General features: G+C 44.9%; 1 protein-coding gene across 6 annotated transcripts in view; it reads right to left on the bottom strand.

Moving 5' to 3' along the window:
* Window positions 1-22,547, bottom strand: part of LOC140717613 (uncharacterized) — a 344,930-nt gene that overhangs the window by 228,191 nt on the left and 94,192 nt on the right. Inside the window, exons 12-15 of one of the 6 annotated variants that reach the window (XM_073031183.1) lie at window positions 18,507-18,602; window positions 14,278-14,316; window positions 13,202-13,246; window positions 2,689-2,724 (exon numbers count right to left, since the gene is read on the bottom strand). In XM_073031183.1, the coding sequence (XP_072887284.1) occupies window positions 2,689-2,724; window positions 13,202-13,246; window positions 14,278-14,316; window positions 18,507-18,602 (216 nt within the window). The remainder of the gene's footprint in view (window positions 1-2,688; window positions 2,725-13,201; window positions 13,247-14,277; window positions 14,317-18,506; window positions 18,603-22,547) is intronic. The other 5 variants (XM_073031184.1, XM_073031186.1, XM_073031187.1 and 2 more) reach the window with 5 other exon arrangements.

The following is a 22,547-nucleotide window of genomic DNA, read 5'->3' as shown; positions in this document are numbered from 1 at the left end:
CTCCCCACAGATCTCCCACTTGGCACTTATCCCTGCAAGCGTAAGTGCTACACCTGTCCCTACACCTCCTCTCTTACCATCATTCAGGACCCTAAACAGTCCTTCCAGGTGAGGCAACACTTCACTTGTGAGTCTGTTGGGGTAATCTATTGCATCTGGTGCTCCCAGTGCGGCCTCCTCTACATCGGCGAGACCCGACGCAGATTGGGGGACCGCTTCGTCGACCACCTCTGCTCCATCCGCCATAACAGACAGGATCTGCCGGTTGCCACCCACTTCAACACTGCTTCACATTCCCATTCGGATATGTCCATATATGGCCTCCTCTACTATGATGAGGCCAAACTCAGGTTGAAGGAACAACACCTCATATATCATCTGGGTAGTCTCCAGCCCCTTGGTATGAACATTGAATTCTCCAACTTCTGGTAATTCCCTCCCTCTCCTTTCCCCCATCCTACTTTCACTCTGCCTCCTCTTCCAGCTGCCTATCACCTCTCTCATGATTCTGCCTTCTTCTACTACCCATAGTGCTTTCCCCTTACATTCCTTCTTCACCTCTCCTGCCTATCTCCTCCCCCATCCCTTGATCTTTCCTCTGATTGGTTTTTCATCTGGCACCTTCCACCCTCCCTCCACCTGCTTTATAGGGCCCCTGCCCCCTCCTCCTTCAGTCCTGATGAAGGGTCTCGGCCCAAAATGTTGACTGCTCATTTCAACGGATGCTGCCTGACCTGCTGAGTTCATCCAGCTTGTTTGTAAGTGTTGATTTGACAACAGCATCTGCAGTGTACTTTATGTTTACAACTTGTATGTTCTACCTTGTTTCTTCCTTCCAAAGTGCAATACCTCACACTTGTCTGTATTAAACTCCATCTGCCATTTTTCAGCCCATTTTTCCAGCTGGTCCAAATCCCTCTGCAAGCTTTGAAAAACTTCTTCACTGTCCACTATACCTCCAATCTTTGTATCATCAGCAAATTTGCTGATCCAATTTACCACATTATCGTCCAGATCATTGATATAGATGACAAATGACAATGGACCCAGCACTGATCGCTGTGGCACACCACTAGTCACAGGCCTCCACTCAGAGAAGCAATCCTCCACTACCACTCTCTGGCTTCTCCCATTGAGCCAATGTCTAATCCAATTTACTACTCTTCGTGATTTTCATAAATGACCTGGATGAGGAAGTGGAGGGATGGGTTAGTAAATTTGATGATGACACAAAGGTTAGTGTGGAGGGCTGTCAGAGCTTACAGTGGAGTTCCACTTCAATCTCACCTGACCACAAAACCTTCTAAATTTTTACAATATCTTCCAAGTGACACTTTGCAGTACTTATGGGCAAGGATATGTTTTTTTTAGCCAGGGCTTCTTCTTGTCACTCTTCGATAAATACCCTCTTTGAGCAAGGCCTTCGAAATTGTTGAGTCATAAACTTAATAACATAATCTCAGTTGCAGCCACTGACTTCTGCAGCTCACTCAGCGTAACTGTTAGCAATATAGCAACCTCTCTTATAAGTCCCATTCTCCTGTGGTGACTAAGTTTAAAAGGGCGACCTGACCTCGGCAGTGTGGCTGGGGCTTCATATTTTTTCACAATGGACTGCACTGAGCTCCAAGGTATGTTCACTGCCTTTGAGATGGTCTTATACCCTTACCCAATTTGTGCTTCTCTATTATCATTTCCCTCACTGCCTTGAATGCTCTTCATTTTGGTTTTGTCTGTGGAAAATCTACCATACTGTTAGACCTCACAAAGAGAGGGTATTTATTCTTATGAATTCATTGAAAACAGGTGATCCTCCAATTTTCTACACCAACAAATTGGGTGAGTTGGTAAAGTAGGAAATTTAGTGCAGTAATTACAAAGGGGATGAATACTTTCTCTGTCTCAAAATTTTAGTTTTTAATTTTTAGTAAATTCTTGACACGTTTTGGTATTCTTCTTTTAATTTAACAAAATGCTCAGTGTTTTGTAGATTAGCTTAAAATCCTACTTACTATATTTCATATTTTGAAAATAAGGCAGTACAGTATGAAAATAGTTGTGGGGGCTGAGTACTTTTTCAAAGCACTGTATCTTAGAATCTGCTCCAGCACCTTTGGGACCTTGGTCAGCACCAGATCATGAGACACCCACTTCCACAGCACCGAACTCCCAGTGAGTGAGCTGTGGACAGAGTCTGTTCAATCTCTGTACAGCTTTAGGCTGAACTGATTCTGATCTCATCATGGGGAGTTCTATGAAACAAAAAGTATCCACAGTTGAATAGAACTGAATCACAGAACCGGGCAGCCCAGAGAGAGGCCATTGGGTAAACCAATCCGTGTTAACACTTGGCAGCCCAGAGAGAGGCCATTGTGTAAATCCAATCAGTGTTAACACTGGGCAGCCCAGACAGAGGCCATTGGGTAAACCGATCAGTGTTAACACTGGGCAGCCCAGACAGAGGCCATTGGATTCATCTGCTCAGTGCAGACACTGGGCAGCCCAGAAAGAGAGACCATTGGGTTCATCAACTCTGTGCCAACACTGAGATTACCATCAATCCTATTCTCTACTTTTTTCTCCCCACAGCCCCTATGTAGCCACCCATCCCTGACTACCACTGGGGTCCAGGCTGTATGACACTCCCTCTGATTGCAAACACACCTGGTTGAAGCTAAAGTGACTCACCTTTTCTCCCTTTGGCCCAGGCAATCCGGGTTTACCCTGTCAAAGAGAAAACACCAAGGTGTGTTCACTCCCCAATCTCAGAGGAGCTGGGAAACCTTTAACAACAAACACTCAAACCTACTTGCCGTCCACACAAGCAGTTAGAGTGAAATCTCCATTCCACAGCACTGCATGAACATGTAAAGACTAGAATTTAGATATAGCTATTTATGTATAAAGCTCATGAAACAGTTTATGCAAATTTTGAAAAGTTTGTGTCTACTTCTGTTGAAGTCCTGCCCATCAAGACTTTGCAGGGGCATGTTCTATCAGATTAACCCAATTAATGATGCAACTTGCATACCTGATGACATTGTCAACTTACAGATGGAATTTGGGTCAGAAGATCATCTCTGTAATTAACATCCTAGCCCCCATCTCACACCATCCCCCACCCTTTCCTGAGAATGCCATGAAGAAATCCCTGGAAGACCAACAACCCACTACCAGGAGTGGGTGTATGAGTGCTGGTGCTATTGGCCAGCAACATTCTGGTATCTGTAAAACCCACAGGTTGAGCTTAACTTCACAGTAACAGCACCATAAAGCAGCAACATTCTAGTCCCACTATTTATTCGTGGCTTTTAATCCAGCATTAGGACTACCCAACAAGCTAGTTTGATGCAGCGGGGATTGGGTAACCTAATTGCTTGTTTTCTATGTCACACAATATGCCTGAGGGTTAGGCTGTACAGCAGCTGAAGTGATGGTTTTGGACACCGTGTTGAAAGCCATCCGACTAAGTAGTGGAACTGAATACCAGTGTAATGTGGATTGGTGCCAGAAATGCAGAGGCCTAATAGCTGACAAATTATCTGCCTTTCCCTTCATTTTCAATGTGGAAATGACATGGTAATGGCTGTGCAAGTCACTCATATCAACACAGACCTCAGAAAGCATTCTAAGAGGTCACATCACCACCCAGGACATGCCCGCTTCTCATTACCATCAGGGATGAGGTACAGGAGCCTGAAAACAGACACCTAACATTTTAGGAACAGCTTCTTCCCCCCCTCCATCAGATTTCTGAACAGACCATAAACCCAAAGACACTACTTATAAAATATTTCCTTTTGTAATTTGTAGTATATTTTATGTATTGGCTCCGTATTACTGGCACAAAATAACAAATTTCACAAAATTTATCAGTGATAATTAACCTGGTTCTGAAGACATTGCAAGAATAAGACTAGTGGCCAAGGTATTTCACTGGACAATGTTACCTGCACCAAATGGACACCACAAACCTCTGAAAGAGGTAGCTGAAGAGATTGTGGAAGCATTAGTAATGATCTTTCTAGACTCTGGAATGGAAAGTTGCAAATATGACTCCACTCTTTAAAAGGAGAGGGAGGCAGAAGAAAGGTCTGGCCAGTGGTTGGGAAGATGTTGGGAGTCCATCATTAAGGGTGACATTTTGGGATACTAGGGCTACACGATAAAATAGGCCAAAGTCAGCGTAGATTCCTTACAGGGAAATCTTGCCTGACAAATTTGTTGGAATTCTTTGAGGGAATAACAGACAGGGTAGACAAAGGAGAGTTATTTATATTTTTAAACATGGAGAAAATTCAAAAATAAGAGGCACAAAGGGAGTTGGGAGACTGTATGCAGGATGTTAACTTGCAGGTTGAGTTGGTGTTCAGGAGAGCAAATGCAATGTTAGCATTCAGCTCAAGAGGACCAGAATATGAAAGCAAGGATGTAATGCTGAGTCTTTATAAGGCATTGGTCAGACTGCACTTGGAGTATTGTGAGCAGTTTTGGGCTCCTTATCTAAGAAAAGATGTGCTGGCATTGGAGAGGGTCCTGAGGAGGTTCACAAGAATGATCCCAGGAATGTAACGGCTAACACATGAGGAGCGTTTGATGGCTCTGACCTGAGGTCAAGTATTGCCTGAATCGAGGTATTGGGTCCCAGCCCTGAGAGCGTATTGAAGCAGCAAGGCCCAGGTCCCAGAGTGAGGAACGACCCGCTGTTTGGCCCATTTAAGCACTGGACCGATTGAAAAGGTCTGGTATGGGCTGAATTGAGCCAGTGGGACCCAGCCCTAATAGTGTTGCAAAGCGGCAATGCCCAGGTCTGAGAGTGATAAGCATTGGGCCAGACTGAAAAGGTCAGGGTGTTGTGGCTGGAGGCAACTGAGGGCCAGTGTTCAGCTCACTGCTCCAGGAGGTTTACCCATCTCTGTACTGATCTGAGGCTGTGGCCTGCAACTAATGGGCTCCTGGATCAGCTGTGACCAGCTTCATAGCTGGGGACTCACTTTCGTGAACTTCAGTTCTCAATATTAGTCACTTACTTTGTTTTTTCCAGCACATTGGGTGTTGTCTGCTTGTAAGGAGACGTTTCAAAGTTGTATAAAGTATACAAACTTCAATAATAAATCTACTTTGAACTCACTAAGAGTTTAGAAGAATGAAGGGGGATCTCATTGAGACCATTCAAATATTGAAAGGCCTAAATAGAGTGCATGTGGAGAGGATGTTTCCTGTAGTGGGAGAGACTAGGACCAGAGGGTGAAGCCTCAGAATATAGTGATGTCCAGTTAGAATAGAGATGAGGAGGAATTTCTTCAGTCAGATGGTAATGAACCTGGGGAATTATTGCCACCTACAGCTGTGGATGCCAAGTCACTGAGTTTACATCAAGGGGACATTGGTTAGTCAGAATGTCAAAGGCAGGAAGGCAGGAGAATGGGGTTGAGAGGGATAATAAATCAGCCCTGATGGAATGGCAGAGCAGACTCAATGAGCCAAATTGCCTGATTCTGCTCCTATGTCTTGTAGTCTTTCATTCTCCATGGTGAAGCAACAAGATCAGCTACAGCCTACCGCGCACGCTGTGCATACCCAACGTAAATGTACACTGATGTTGTTCCTTCCTGACACACACCATTGATCAGGGAGATAATCGGGAATGTAATACACTCCTAGAGCAGGGACAGCTCACTTTACCATGCCCCAGTATACAGATTAAGTGCAGGGATGGTGAAGAGTCCTAGAATATTCCAATCATAGAGTACCACAGCACAGAAATAGACACTTCAGCCCATTTAGGTCCATGCTGAACTATTACTTTACCTAGTCCCATCAACCCACAGCTGGATCGTAGCCCTCCGTAACCCTCCCATCCAAACCTCTCTTAAATGTTAAAATCAAACTTCCACTGGCAGCTCATTCCACATTCTCACCACACTGAGTAAAGAAGTCCCCCCACCCGTTCCCCTTAAACATATCACCTTTCACCATTAACCTATGACTCTGTTTCTAGTCACACCCAACTTCATCAGATAAAGACTGCTTGCATTAATCCCATTGAATTTTGCATATCTCTATCAAATCTTCCCTCATTCGCCCATGCTCCAGGGAATAAAATCCCAATCTTTTCAACTTCCCTGTACTCAGACCTCAAATCCTGGATGTTCCTTTGTAAATTTTCTCCGTACTCTTTCAATCTTATTGCTACACTCAATATTCCAAATTAGGCTTCACCAACATCTTTCCTACTTCAATATAACATCCCAACTCTTGCATTCAGTCCTTTGATTTATGAAGACCAATGTACCAAAGTCTTCTTTACAACCCTATCTACCTTTGATGTCATTTTAAAGGAATTATAGATAGAAACATAGAAAACCTACAGCACAATACAGGCCCTTCGGTCCATAATGTTGTGCCGAACATGTACTTACTTTAGAAATAACCTAGGGTTACCCATAGCCCTATATTTTTCTAATCTCCATGTACCTATCCAGGAGTCTCTTAAAAACCCCATCATATCCGCCTCCACCACCGTTGCCGGCAGCCAATTCCAGGCATTCACGACTCTCTGCATTAAAAAAAACTTACCCCTGACATCCACAGTATAACTATCTCTAAGCAACTTAAAACTGTGCCCTCTCATGTTAGCCATTTCAGTCCTGGGAAAAAGCATCTGACTACCCACACACGATCAATGCATCTCATCATCTTATACACCTCTCATCCTCCGCCACTCCAAGGAAAAAGGCCGAGATCACTTAAGCTATTCTCATAAGGCATGCTCCTCAATCCAGGCAACATCCTTGTAAATCTCCTCTGCATCCTTTCTAAAGTTCTAAAGCATCCTTCCTGTAGTGAGATGACCAGAAATGAATCCCACGGTTGATGAAGGCCAATATACTATATGCCTTCTTAACCACATAGCCAACCTGCGCAGCAGCTTTGAGTGTCCTATGGACTTGGACGCCAAGATCCTTCTGATCCTCCAGCCTGCCAAGTCTTACCATTAATACTATATTCTGCCATCGTATTTTACCGACCAAAATGAACCACCTCACACTTATCTGGATTGAACTCCATCTGCCACTTCTCAGCTCAGTTTTGCATCTTATCAATGTCCCATATAAGAACTACAGCACAGAAACAAGCCATTTCGGCCCTTCTAGTCCGTGCTGAACGCTTACTCTCACCTAGTCCCACTGACCTCCACTCAGCCCATAACCCTCCATTCCTTTCCTGTCCATATACCTATCCAATTTTACTTTAAATGACAATATCGAACCCGCCTCTACCACTTCTACTGGAAGCTCGTTCCGCACAGCTACCACTCTCTGAGTAAAGAAATTCCCCCTCGTGTTACCCCTAAACTTTTGCCCCCTAAATCTCAACTCATGTCCTCTTGTTTGAATCTCCCCTACTCTCAATGGAAAAAGCCTATCCACGTCAACTCTATCTATCCCCCTCATAATTTTAAATACCTCTATCAAGTCCCCCTCAACCTTCTATGCTCCAAAGAATAAAGACCTAACTTGTTCAACCTTTCTCTGTAACTTAGGTGCTGAAACCCAGGTAACATTCTAGTAAATCTCCTCTGTACTCTCTCTATTTTGTTGACATCTTTCCTATAATTCAGTGACTAGAACTGTACACAATACTCCAAATTTGGCCTTACCAATGCCTTGTACAATTTTAACATTACATCCCAACTCCTATACTCAGTGCTCTTATTTATAAAGGCCAGCATACCAAAAGCTTTCTTCACCACCCTATCCACATGAGATTCCACCTTCAGGGAACTATGCACCATTATTCCTAGATCACTCTGTTCTCCTGCATTCTTCAATGCCCTACCATTTACCATGTATGTCCTATTTTGATTATTCCTACCAAAATGTAGCACCTCACACATATCAGCATTAAATTCCATCTGCCATCTTTCAGCCCACTCTTCTAACTGGCCTAAATCTCTCTGCAAGCTTTGAAAATCTACTTCATTATCCACAACACCACCTATCTTAGTATCATCTGCATACTTACTAATCCAATTTAACACCCCATCATTAGTGTATATGACAAACAACATTGGACCCAGTGCAGATCCCTGAGGCACATCACTAGTCACTGGCCTCCAACCTGACAAACAGTCATCCACCACTACTCTCTGGCATCTCCCATCCAGCCACTGTTGAATCTATTTACTACTTCAATATTAATACCTAATGATTGAACCTTCCTAACTAACCTTCCATGCGGAACCTTGTCAAAGGCCTTACTGAAGTCCATACAGACAACATCCACTGCTTTACCCTTGTCAACTTTCCTCGTAACCTCTTCAAAAAATTCAGTAAGATTTGTCAAACGTGACCTTCCATGCACAAATCCATGTTGACTGTTCCTAATCAGACCCTGTCTATCCAGATAATTATATATACCATCTCTAAGAATACTTTCCATTAATTTACCCAGCACTGACATCAAGCTTACAGGCCTATAATTGTAAGGTTTACTCTTAGAACCCTTTTTAAACAATGGAACAACACGAGTAATACACCAATCCTCTGGCACTATCCCTGTTTCTAATGACATTTGAAATATTTCTGTCAGAGCCCCAGCTATTTCTACACTGACTTTCCTCAAGGTCCTAGGGAATATCCTGTCAGGACCCGGAGATGTATCCACTTTTATATTCCTTAAAAGCGCCAGCACTTCCTCCTCTTTAATCATCATAGTTTCCATAACTTCCCTACTTGCTTCCCTTACCTTACACAATTCAATATCCTTCTCCTTAGTGAATACCGAAGAAAAGAAATTGTTCAAAATCTCCCCCATCTCTTTTGGCTCCACACATAGTTGTCCACTCTGATTCTCTAAGGGACCAATTTTATCCCTCACTATCCTTTTGCTATTAATATAGCTGTAGAAACCCTTTGGATTTACTTTTCACCTTACTTACTCCATGCTGCCTATATTTATTGTAAATTTCTCTCTTTTTCCGAACCAAGTTTCCGATATCCCTTGAAAACTATGGCTCTCTCAAACTTTAACCTTTCCTTTCAACCTAACAGGAACATAAAGATTCTGTACCCTCAAAATTTCTCCTTTAAATGACCTCCATTTCTCTATTACATCCTTCCCATAAAACAAATTGTCCCGTTATAAACTCTGACAGCCTTCCACACTATCCACAACATCCCAACCTGTGTGTCTTCAGCAAATTTACTAACCTATTCCTCTGTTTCCTCATCCAGGTCATTTATGAAAATCATGGAGAAAGGGTCCCAGAACAGATCCCTGAGGCACACCACTAGTCATCGACCTCTATGCAGAATATGACCTGTCTACAATCACTCTTTGCCTTCTGTGGGCTAACCAATTCTGGATTCACAAAGCAAGATCCCTTTGGATCCCATGCCTCCTTACTTTCTCAATAAGCCTTGCATGGGGTACTGTATCAAATGCCTTGCTGAAATCCAAATACACTACATCTACTGCTCTACCTTCATCAATGTGTTTAATCACATCCTCAAAAAAATCAATCAGGCTCGTCAGGCACAACCTGCCTTTGACCAAGCCATGCTGACTATTCCTAATCATATTATACCTCTCCAAACATTCATAAATCCTGCCTCTCAGGATCTTTTCCATCAACTTACCAACTGCTGAAGTAAGACTCACTGGTCTATAATTTCCTGGGCTATCTCTACTCCCTTTCTTGAATAAGGGAACAACATCTGCAATGCTCCAGTCTTCCAGAACTTCTCCTGTCCCCATTGATGATGCAAAGATCAGCAATCTCCTTCCTCGCCTCCCACAGTAGACTGGGGTACATCTCATCCCAATTTGATGCTTTCCAAGAGCTCCAGCACATCCTTTTTCTATATGCTCTGTCTATATGCTCAAGCTTTTCAATCCATATTCTCAGATATCCAGTTCTATTGCACCCTGTTACGAAAGGCTTCCGTGATTTAGATGATCTAACTCTCCAGTATATGGCTAGCTGGCACAGCCCCTTTAAGGGTTCAGGATGTTCCCACTAATTGGCAATCATGTTTTGGGCACCAAGAATTGAGTGTTTAAAGAGCACCTGAATGGAGCCTCATTTCTCAATCGTAAGCCTTACTAGTGAAGTCGCCTAGCATTTGTTTTGTGCTGAGATCTCAATCCAGTTTGATGCCATGTCTTGATCCTTGCTTCAGATACTCCAGTATTTGCATCCAAAACATTCTCAGCAAGGCCTCTCGTCAAAGTACGATTGAGTCAGCAGGGTATCAGAGTCTCTCATGGGCTGTGGCCAACCATAAGAGGATTTCCAGACGGAGCCGGGAGATACACAAACTCCAGGTAACCCTTTGACAACTTTTGCAAGAAGAAAGTCAGAGTCGCTTGGGAGAGACAGACAGTAGCTCTGCAGAGCCAGTACACCTTCCAACCCCGGAGAGATATGACAATGACTCGGGTTCTTGCCGCAGCTTCCTCATCCAATGTTCATTTGTATTTGAACTTCAGCCATCCCAGTTCCATTTGGAGCACAGAAAGGTGGCCTTCATTATCTATCTTCTGACTGGAAAAGCCCTAGTCTGGGCCACTCTGCATAGGGAATGGAGGTCAGAGATTTGCTCTGATTTGGAGGAATTCATAGCCGCCAAGAAGAAGGTATTCCATTACCCTGCCAGAACCAGTCAAGCCTCAGACTGCCTGATGAAGATTCAGCAGGGTGGATGGTCAGCGGCCGACTATGCAATCAATTTTGGACCTTGGCCCAGGAGAGTGGATGGAATGGGGAAGCTTTGGCCATGCTATACTGCCAGAATCTGAGATGCCCTCGCCTTGGGAAAGCCAGCAGAGAACTTAGTGGTTCTGATTGACCAGTCTATCTCGATAATCATCTGGCAAAGCGAAAGTAGGATTTCTTCAGGAGGTCAAAGAGAGCCAGTCTGAGCCGAGTCCCAATGCATTGCAGTTTTGCTCCCCAACCTCATCATGATCAGCTCATCTGCTCAAGATCCTGTCAAGCTCATACAGGACAGCTACACTAGAAGTCTTAGCATCGGAGTTAAGATAGCTGTTTAATGTCTCAGGCTGAAATCTTTGGGAGAACTGCTAAGACAGCCCAATGTCAGGAGGACTGTGATGGTAGCAGCCACTACTCCCAATCCCATGGATTCTGATTTCATGATGAAAGCGGAGTACACCTGAGGTAAGAACTTGAAGGCTTTTTTGTACTCTGGGGCAGCAGGTCATTATTTGGACTTAGGACCACCCATCTGTTAGACATACCGCTGCGAGAGTTGAGCCAGTCCATGCTCACAACTGTCTTGGATGGCTGTCTGTTAGGTTCTGGGCTTGCAGATGAGGACTGAAGATCATGTGAAAGACATTAGTTTCTAAATCATAGACTCTCCACTCCTCCCCTTGATCCTTGGGTACCCTTGGCTGTTGCAGCGTAACCCATCTATGGACCGGGAGGAAGGGAGAATTATTGCTTGGTCCAGTCATTGTAAGAGGCTATGTTTGCAGCATGGTGTTCCGACCCCCAGACACCCCCCCCCCACCAAGACCAACCACCAACAAAGTGGCGGCCTTCAGTGCAAGATAGCCTGAAGCCTTCTGGAGACCTAGTCCTGCCCTCAAAGACAGAGAAGCCAGTCCCAGCCAACAGGACAGTGCAAGTGCTGACACTCTCTCGTCAGGACTGCACATGAACTAGAGAGAGTGAGTCTCTAATTCTGGAGAAGACCAAGGAGATGCCTGAGCAGTCTGAAAACTTGCCATGTCTCAAGGAATCAGGTCTCGAGGAAGGAAAAACTCCTAAACACAGATACCCAGATCCTTCAATCCTTGAAGCCTATTCGCGCAGGTTGGGAGGCAAGGGACATCTGTAATGCCTCGTTGCCATCACCTGAGGATATAGACAGGGATTTGGCCATCGTTTCTGCGAATGAACTTTGTGAGCTTAGGGAGAGAACTCTGAGGTTGGTCGATTTACCCCTGCCACCTAAGACACCTCAGGGGTTGTCCTCAAAGGAAGATCTTGAGGAGATAGCAACATAAAAATGGTTCAAAATCCCTTCCATCTACAAGGACTTGGAGGAGGTCTTCTGCAAGGGAAAGGCCTTGACTCTTCCACCGCACAAACCCTGTGACTGTATTATAGACCTGCTGCCTGGTACTTGTCCTCCAGCGGGTTGTTTATACACACCCTCAGGCCCGTAGAGAAGCGCAATGGAAGAGTAAATAAAGGAGGCCAAGAGGCTGAATTCCAGCAGGCCAGCTGGTCTTTGCTCTTTAACCATTTTGAGATCAGTAACCAGTGGAGTGCTTCAGGGATTTATCCTCCTCAAGGACTCTCATCACACACCCTTCAGTGCCTAACCAGTCACTGTGTAAGTCCTACCCTGGCTGTCCTCCCAAAGTGCAAGACCTCACATTTGTCTGTATTAAATTCCATCTGCTATTTTTCAGCCCATTTTTCCAGCTGGGCCAGATCACACTGCAAGCTTTCATGGCCTTCTTCTCTGTCCCAATCTTAGTGTCTGATAGCCTTCCTTGTTGTGCAGTGTACCTCCAATCTTGCTATATGTTTGATAAAGAGTAAAGCTCTGTCCAGACTATCCCATCATATACGTCCGGAGCAGGAACAACACTGGTGGACAGAGCAAATCCAGATCTTGTCCAGATAAAAATCAGAGTAGAAGTCCACCTTCCCAGGCAGCCTTACACATGGCTAGGACTACTTGGAGATAAAAACCTCTCCACACTCTTCCACCAAGAACTCCTATGCCACGATTAAGCTCTGGTGGAGCGTCACTGACCTGAAACTTTGAGCCTTTCTCTCTTCACAGATGCTGCACGTTTAGCTAAGGGTTTTAAACAATATTTTTTTTACTCCTGCTGCAGGTTGGGTACAATTCAGGTGGAGTCAGGTTCCTCCAACATAGCTGAATTACAGCTGGATAGGGAGCCACTTTGCCCACTGCTGCTGGCTCTCCAGTCAGAGAGAATAAAACCACATCCATCCCATCCCCTCTGCACTTGATGTTAACTGTATATGTTTGTAGTGCTTCACCAGATTCCTTCTTCCTCCAGTCACCCTCATGGACTCTGTTTCTTGAGGCAGCACTCACAGCCTAGTTGATGCTAAAGACTGTAGACTTCCCTGACTGTCAGGTCAGAGTCTGCTCCTTCAGAGCTAAGCATATGCATTCCTCACCTGTTTTCCAGGGAGACCTTCAGGGCCAGGGTTCCCATCAGTTCCCTACACAACACAGGGACAGAACAAAGTAAAAGGACTAAAATTGAGCTGCCCCTCATAAAATCTTCACTGTAGAGCAGCCAGCCCAACTCATCAGCCTTCCAACTGCAGAACAGATAATAATCCCACAACTTTCCCATCACTGCCCACTCCATCTTCTTCTAGTGATGGAATCTGCCTGCACAGGAGAGGACGTGAACATAACACTGAGACATTCATCCACAGTCAGAGTAAAGTACTGAGGACAAAGTCATAAGGTCACACGGTTTTGGCCCACTGTTTCCATACTAACCATCAACCAACAATTTATATTCATCTCACTCTATTCTCTAATGTTCCCATTAGCTCAGCCTGCATGCCTCTGGGAAGTGGGAGGAAAATCGAGCTTCCAGAGGAAACCCTCGCAGTCACAGGGAGACCATAAAAAGTGCACATGAACAGCACTGAAATTGGAAACGAACCTGGAGTGAGGCTCCACTCCTGTACCACTGCACCGCACCAGTCTCACGTCAGGCTGATGATCACCTTACACTCATGTCCCTCTGCAGATTTCTAAAGTCAGGTCACCTCAAAAACATGAACTGCACCCTACCCCCTACAGAATTCAAACCCATAGCCTGACCAACCTCCTCCTCCCAGATTCTTATCACCTACCAACAGCTTGGCTACAGGGTCTCTCCTGCCTCCAAATGTGCCAACCAGCAATCTGCCACTGCCTATCCTCTCCCTCCACGTGACCACAGTTCCCACCCCCAGTCCCTGAGGACACTACAGCCACAGTACTGCCCCTGAACCCTGACTACCCCACTGGACATCCTCCACAGCTTTGTTCTCACATCCTTGTGACTGTGCTCTCTGGTTTGCTGGTAATGGTGTAATGAACCTTGGCTCCGTAAACACCAAGATGGTTCTGGAGAGTACAGACTGCAATCAGCCCATTCATTTACCACCAACAAACTGAGAGGGTGAAACAGGTAGGAATGCCCAGGAGAGGCTGAGAAAGTGGGGAATTTCCAGATCCAAACCAAACTTACCGGATCTCCTTTGACTCCAGGTGGGCCACCAGGCTTTCCCTTTGGAATGGAAAAGTAAACAATCATCAGCACTGCACAAACCAAGGTGATGCTGTGTTTATTTACGCTCCATTGGGAGGGGTGGCACCAAGAGGACTGAGTAGGCAACAGGAGTGGTGCTGAGGGGGGTGACAGGAGGAAACAATGGGGATGAGGTGTGGGGGGAGGGAGAGGTGGGGAAAGGAATCAAGAGCCTAGACCCAGAACATTTGCTACATTTTGGTAGGACTAATCAAAATAGGACATACATGGTAAATAGTAGGGCATTGAAGAATGCAGTAGAACAGAGTGATCTAGGAATAATGGTGCATAGTTCCCTGAAGGTGGAATCTCATGTGGATAGGGTGGTGAAGAAAGCTTTTGGTATGCTGGCTTTTATAAATCAGAGCACTGAGTATAGGAGCTGGGATGTAATGTTGAAATTTGGCATTGGTAAGGCCAAATTTGGAGTATTGTGTACAGTTCTGGTCACCAAATTATAGGAAAAATGTCAACAAAATAGAGAGAGTACAGAGAAGATTTACTAGAATGTTACCTGGGTTTCAGCACCTAAGTTATAGAGAAAGGTTGAACAAGTTAGGTCTTTACTCTTTGGAGCGTAGAAGGGGGACTTGATAGAGGTATTTAAAATTATGAGGGGGATAGATAGAGTTTATGTTGATAGGCTTTTTCCATTGAGAGTAGCGGAGATTCAAACAAGAGGTCATGAGTTGAGAGTTAGGGGGCAAAAGTTTAGGGGTATCACGAGGGGGAGCTTCTTTACTCAGAGAGTGGTCGCTGTGTGGAATGAGCTTCCAGTAGAAGTGGTAGAGGCAGTTTCAGTATTGTCATTTAAAGTAAAATTGGATAGGTATGTGGACAGGAAAGGAATGGAGGGTTATGGGCTGAGTGCAGGTTGGTGGGACTAGGTGAGAGTAAGTGTTCAGCATTGACTAGAAGGGCCGAGATGGCCTGTTTCCGTGCTGTAATTGTTATATGGTTATATAATATGGTGGCACAGAGATCTGACTTCACTGAGCAAAACTCTGAAAGTGTAGTTATATCTGTGTGAGACACAGTGGGCCGGGTGGTGGGTCTGGGACTGTGCAAGTGACAGATACCTCAGCCCAAGGTAACATGGTAACATAGTGGTTAGTGTAATGCTTTACAGAGTAAGTAATCTGAGTTCAATTCCCACTGCTCTCTGAAAGGAATTTGTATGTTCTCCCCAAGATCATATGGGTTTCCTCTAGATGCTCTGGTTTCCTCCCATGCTCCAAAGATGTATGGATTAGGGTTAGTAAATTGTGAGCATGCTATGTTGGCGCTGGAAGTGTGGTGACAGTTGTGGACTGCTCCCAGCACATCCTCGGATGATGTTGGTCGTTGACCCAAACGCTGCATTTCTTTGTCTCGATGTCCTGATTGACATGTCAAATATTAAGCTAATCTTTATGCTTAGGGCCTGATGCTGAGCCCAAGCCCCAATGAATCTGGAGCTGGAAGAATGCAACCCTATCCTGGGATCCCAGGTGATGTCTTGGGAACATGTTGGCTGCAAATTGAACCACACATATGATACTGGAAACCCTGTGCTGCTTGGCTACAGATGGAACTTAAAGTTGTGGGTGAGGGGTGAGGAGTGGATATTGCTTTGGGGATAGGGGTCAGGGCCAGAAATTCCACTTATGATTTGTGGGGGGGAATTGGACAGGGTCATTGTGGGGGTTGATGGTGCAGTGCTTTTGGGCCTGGGCCTGAAGGAATCCAGAGCAGTCAGTCAGTGCAGGGTAATGAGGGCAGAATCGGCCAGGACAATGGTAATTGGCTGAGCTAGAGATGGTGGGTGTCGTGGGTGTGGGGGTCAGAGCCTTGGCTGTACTAAAAAAACTACTCTGATCCTCAGCATGATGGTAAACAGCTTACAGTGATAGTTACTTCAAGTGCAAGATATTTCCAGCTCTCCTGTAGCATTGCATGGGGAGCTCTGCACCAGGATAGATAGATAGATAGATAGATAGATACTTTATTCATCCCCATGGGGAAATTCAACCTTTTTTTTCCAATGTCCCATACACTTGTTGTAGCAAAAACTAATTACATACAATACTTAACTCAGTAAAATATGATATGCATCTAAATCACTAACTCAAAAAGCATTAATAATAGCTTTAAAAAAAAGTTCTTAAGTCCTGGCGGTTGAATTGTAAAGCCTAATGGCATTGGGGAGTATTGACCTCTTCATCCTGTCTGAGGAGCATTGCATCGATAGTAACCTGTCGCTGAAACTGCTTCTCTGTCTCTGGATGGTGCTATGTAGAGGATGTTCAGGGTTTTCCATAATTGACCGTAGCCTACTCAGCACCCTTCGCTCAGCTACCGATGTTAAACTCTCCAGTACTTTGCCCACGACAGAGCCCGCCTTCCTTACCAGCTTATTAAGACGTGAGGCGTCCCTCTTCTTAATGCTTCCTCCCCAACACGCCACCACAAAGAAGAGGGCGCTCTCCACAACTGACCTATAGAACATCTTCAGCATCTCACTACAGACATTGAATGACGCCAACCTTCTAAGGAAGTACAGTCGACTCTGTGCCTTCCTGCACAAGGCATCTGTGTTGGCAGTCCAGTCTAGCTTCTCGTCTAACTGTACTCCCAGATACTTGTAGGTCTTAACCTGCTCCACACATTCTCCATTAATGATCACTGGCTCCATATGAGGCCTAGATCTCCTAAAGTCCACCACCATCTCCTTGGTCTTGGTGATATTGAGACGCAGGTAGTTTGAGTTGCACCATATCACAAAGTCCTGTATCAGTTTCCTATACTCCTCCTCCTCCTCCTCCTCCTCCTCCTCCTGACAAACCAGAGTCAGGAACTGTGTGCTAGTCACAACAGATCACAGCGACACAAAGTGAAACAACTGCTTTCATATCTTGGACTGAGTATCACTTACTGAAGGTGAGAAGGAGGAAGCAGCTGTTGCCAACTCTTCAAGATTATCACAGAGTATGGTGGAGTTCCAGACACTGCCATCAGTGCCCTGAAGAGTTTATGGCCCAATCAAGTGGGTGATGTATCTCCATATAAAACATCTATGCTATCTTTGAGTTGTGTCAGCCGTAAGTAAGGCTGACTATCAAAGGAGAACCAACTGCGAATGAAGAGAATGTTTCCTTTCAATTGGCTATGAGAAGTTGGTGCATGCAGAGTATAGCCAATGAGGGGCTGGGCTTGAAGGTCAGAGGTTAAATGACAAAATCAGAGCCCAGGTGGAGGGAGCAGAGGGAGGTGGAGAATACGGTGGGTAGTGGAAGGACTGGGAGAAGGGGAGTAAGGAGAGATGATGGGAGGCTGTAGGTGGGGCATAGGTAAGTGTGGGAGGCTGAGGGGGAGCTGGGGGCAGGAAAGAGAGGAGAGTGTGTGAGCAGTAGCTAGGAGAGTCAGTGTAGTCATCCAACCAACTTCTGACTGTCCCATGTGTAACATACTGTAAGGTTTCACTGTTAATATAAAGGCCTCTCTGTAGCAGCAACATTTGGGTTATGACTAGAGATAATGGGGCTTTGGAATGTGGGGCTATCCAATGAGAGGGATGTTGTTCTTTCTTGTGGATCTGGAAGAGAGATTTTCGTGGTCATTTGTCAGGGAGAGAAGAAGGAGGAAGACACTTGTGGAGAGAGCTGGTAAACCACCGGACAGGGATCGTGGGTACGAAGGTCAGTGACGCTTGGAGAGGGTCGATGGATGATGAATGGCAGTATCAGAGCTCCAATGTGCACTTTTGACTTTTTCCCTAAAATGGGCCCTTTTTATTTTAATTTTCTTTACTAACCCTATATTCAGATTAGGATTTATAAAGTCCAGTCATTTAATTGCATATGGTGTATTGCCTGATACTTTGTGCTGTGGATTTGTAACCAGGCAACACATCACACAGCATCCACACAAATGGGATTTCTCAGTTTGGCTGGGCCAGAGTCTGTCTTCCCCTAAACAAACACGTACTGACCGAACCTGAAGGTTACATGCACATTATTGAAGCATTCTGCACCCCAGCCTGTGTCTGGAGGGACTCAACATTTACACTGGGGGGTGTTCTCCCCAAACCCTCCCCCTCCCTGAGCCTCAGTGCATCGTGGCCAATTTGCTCCATGCCGTCCTCCCTGAGCCCGAGTGCTGTGTTCGCTCATTCCTGCATGGACACTCACCGGCTTTCCTGGGATTCCGATTCCTGGAACACCAGGAGGGCCTGGGGCTCCTGGCTCTCCGGCAAGGCCCTCTGGTCCGACAGGTCCGGGATCTCCCTGCTCCACAGAACAAACAGATTGTCAGTAGAAGCAAGATTGTCACAGTCACTGGTTCAAAAGACACTATGTCTCAGCACTGGCCCTCTGCCCTGACTGGGAGAGACACAGTGTGTCAGCACTGGACCTCTGCCAACTGGGAGCAGAGTGTTTCAGCACTGGCCCTCTGCCCTGACTGGGAGAGAGACAGTGTCTCAGCACTGGCCCTCTGCACTGGCTGAGAGAGTCTCTCTGTACCAGCCCTATGCTTTGTTATGCTGCTGATGTGCAAAGACGCAAGGAGCCAACAGGAAGGCTACTTCTATAGCTGTCATTGGCCATCTGACCTGATGAAGGTAGATCAGTGGATATGGTATAAAAAGATTTCAGTAAGGCATTTGATAAGGTTCCCCATTGTAGGCTTATTCAAAATGTCAGGGGTCATGGGATCCAGGGAAATTTGTTTACATGGATTTAGAATCGTCTTGCCTGTATGAGGCCGAAGGTGCTATAGACTGAGTTTATTCTGCCTTGGGGTCCACAACTAGTAGTGTCCACAGGTTTCTGTTCTTTGTGAACTTTATAAATAACTTAGAAGAGGAAGTAGAAGGATGGGTTAATAAGTTTGCACATTACATGAAAGTTGGTGGAGGTGTGAATAGTGTAGAAGGTTGCGTGGGTTAACATAACATATACCCATATAATCATATAACAATTACAGCACAGAAACAGGCCATCTCAGCCCTTCTAGTCTGTGCCGAACGTTTACTCTCAACTAGTCTCACTGGCCTGCACTCAGCCCATAACCCTCCATTCCTTTCCTGTCAATACACCTATCCAATTTTACTTTAAATGACAATACCGAACCCGCCTCTACCACTTCTACAGGAAGCTTGTTCCACACAGCTACCACTTTCTGAGTAAAGAAATTCCCCCTCGTGTTACCCTTAAACTTTTGCCCCCTAAATCTCAACTCATGTCCTCTTGTTTGAATCTCCACTACTCTCAATGGAAAAAGCCTATCAATGTCAACTCTATCTATCCCCCTCATAATTTTAAATACCTCCATCAAGTCCCCCAAACTTCTACACTCCAAAGAATAAAGACCTAACTTGTTCAACCTTTCCCTGTAACTTAGGTGCTGAAACCCAGGCAACATTCTAGTAAATCTTCTCTGTACTCTCTCTATTTTGTTGACATCTTTCCTATAATTCGGTGACCAGAACTGTACACAATACTCCAAATTCGACCTTACCAATGCCTTGTACAATTTTAACATTATATCCCAACTCCTATACTCAATGCTCTGATTTATAAAGGCCAGCATACCAAAAGCTTTCTTCACCACCCTATCCACATGAGATTCCACCTTCAGGGAACTATGCACCATTATTCCTAGATCACTCTGTTCTACTGCATTCTTCAATTCCCTACCATTTACCATGTATGTCCTATTTGGATTATTCCTACCAAAATGTAGCACCTCACACTTATCAGCATTAAACTCCATCTGCCATCGTTCAGTCCACTCTTCTAACTGGCCTAAATCTCTCTGCAACCTATTAGTATCATCTGCATACTTACTAATCCAATTTACCAGCCCATTGTCCAGATCATTAATGTATATGACAAACAACATTGGATACAATACAGATCCCTGAGGCACACCACTAGTCTGGCCTCCATCCTGACAAACAGTTATCCACCACTGCTCTCTGGCATCTCCCATCCAGCCACCGTTGAATCCATTTTATTACTTCAATATTAATACCTTACGATTGAACCTTCCTAACTAACCTTCTGTGTGGAACCTTGTCAAAGGCCTTACTGAAGTCCATATAGACAACATCCACTGCTTTACCCTCGTCAACTTTCCTTGGGGTACCGCAAGGCTCAGTGCTGCGACCCCAGTTGTTTACAATATATATTAATGATTTAGATGACGGAATTAAATGCAGCATCTCCAAGTTTGTGGATGACACGAAGCTGGGCGGTGGTGTTAGCTGTGAGGAGGATGCTAAGAGGATGCAGGGTGACTTGGATAGGTCAGGTGAGTGGGCAAATTCATGGCAGATGCAATTTAATGTGGATAAATGTGAGGTTATCCACTTTGGTTGCAAGAACAGGAAAACAGATTATCATCTGAACTGTAGCCCATTAGTAGACCTGGGTGTCATTGTACACCAGTCATTGAAAGTGGGCATGCAGGTACAGCAAGCGGTGAAAAGGCAAATGGTATGTTGGCATTCATAGCAAAAGGATTTGAGTACAGGAGCAGGGAGGTTCTACTGCAGTTGTACAAGGCCTTGGTGAGACCGCACCTAGAGTATTGTGTGCAGTTTTGGTCCCCTAATCTGAGGAAAGACATTCTTGCCATAGAGGGAGTACAGAGAAGGTTCACCAGATTGACTCCTGGGATGGCAGGACTTTCATATGAAGAAAGACTGGATTGACTTGGCTTATACTCACTGGAATTTAGAAGATTGAGGGGGGATCTTATTGAAATGTATAAAATTCTAAAGGGATTGGACGGGCTAGATGTAGGAAGATTGTTTCCGATGTTGGGGAAATCCAGAACGAGGGGTCACAGTTTAAGGATAAAGGGGAAGCCTTTTAGGACCGAGATGAGGAAAAACTTCTTCACACAGAGAGTGGTGAATCTGTGGAATTCTCTGCCACAGGAAACAGTTGAGGCCGGTTCATTGGCTATATTTAAGAGGAAGTTAGATATGGCCCTTGTGGCTAAAGGGATCAGGGGGTATGGAGAGAAAGCAGGTACAGGGTTCTGAGTTGGATGATCAGCCATGATCATACTGAATGGCGGTGCAGGCTCGAAGGGCCGAATGGCCTACTCCTGCACCTATTTTCTATGTTTCTATGTAACTTCTTCAAAAAATCCAATAAGATTTGTCAAACATGACCTTCCATGCACAAATCCATGCTGACTATTCCTTATCAGACCCTGTCTATCCAGATAATTATATATACCATCTCGAAGAATACTTTCCATTAATTTACCCACCACTGACGTCAAACTGACAGGCCAATAATTGCTAGGTTTACTCTTAGAACCCTTTTTAAAAAATGTAACCACATGAGCAATACGCCAATCCTCCGGCACCATCCCCATTTCTAATGTTTTCCCTGTTTACAAAGGGACACTGGATGCAGAGCTAGGCTGAGAAGTGGCAGATGGAGTTTAATGTGGGAAAGTGCAAAGTGGTTCACTTTTGAAGGTAGAATACAGGGTTAATGGCAGGATTCTTAAAAGTGTGGAGGAACAGAGGGATCTTGTGACAGTTTACTATTGCAGCTCTACACTAAGTACTGTGTTCAGTTCTGGTTACTTTGTTATAGGAAAGATATGGAAGCTTTTGAGAGAGGGCAGAGGAGACTTATCAGGATGCTGACAGGATCAGAGAACATTTCTTATGAGGAATAGTTGAGCTGGTTAGGGCTTTTCTCTTTGGAGTGAAGGAGAATGAGAGGTGACTTGATAGAGGTGTATAAAATGAAAAATGGCATAAATAGAATGGATAGCCAGAGATTTTTTTCCCAGGGTAGAAATCACTAATATGAGAGGGCATAATTTTAAAATAATGAAAGAAAAGTATTGGGGGATGTCAGAGGTAAGTTTTTTTACACAGAAGGGTGAGTGCATGAAACATGCTGCCAGGAGTGGTGGAGAGGAAGATACATTAGGAACAATTAACAGTCTCTTAGATAGGCACATGGAAGAAATAACAATGGGGGGCAATGTGGGGAGAGATAGGTTCAATCGATGTTGGAGTTGGTTACAAAGCTGATCCAACATCATGGGCCAAGGCCCTGTACGTGTTACTGTTCTGTGTTTGATGTTCCGCTGACTGTTAAAATGGGTGTAAATGAAATGGACGGACTGGCGGAATGAACAGATGAGTGCAGATGGATAAGCGGGCTGAGAAGTGGCAGATGGAGTTCAACCCG

The sequence above is a fragment of the Hemitrygon akajei genome, chromosome 28 (assembly GCF_048418815.1).
Source record: "Hemitrygon akajei chromosome 28, sHemAka1.3, whole genome shotgun sequence".
Lineage (NCBI taxonomy): Eukaryota > Metazoa > Chordata > Chondrichthyes > Myliobatiformes > Dasyatidae > Hemitrygon > Hemitrygon akajei.
Note: the sequence above shows the minus strand (reverse complement) of the source record. Positions and strands in the feature narration are given on the sequence as shown.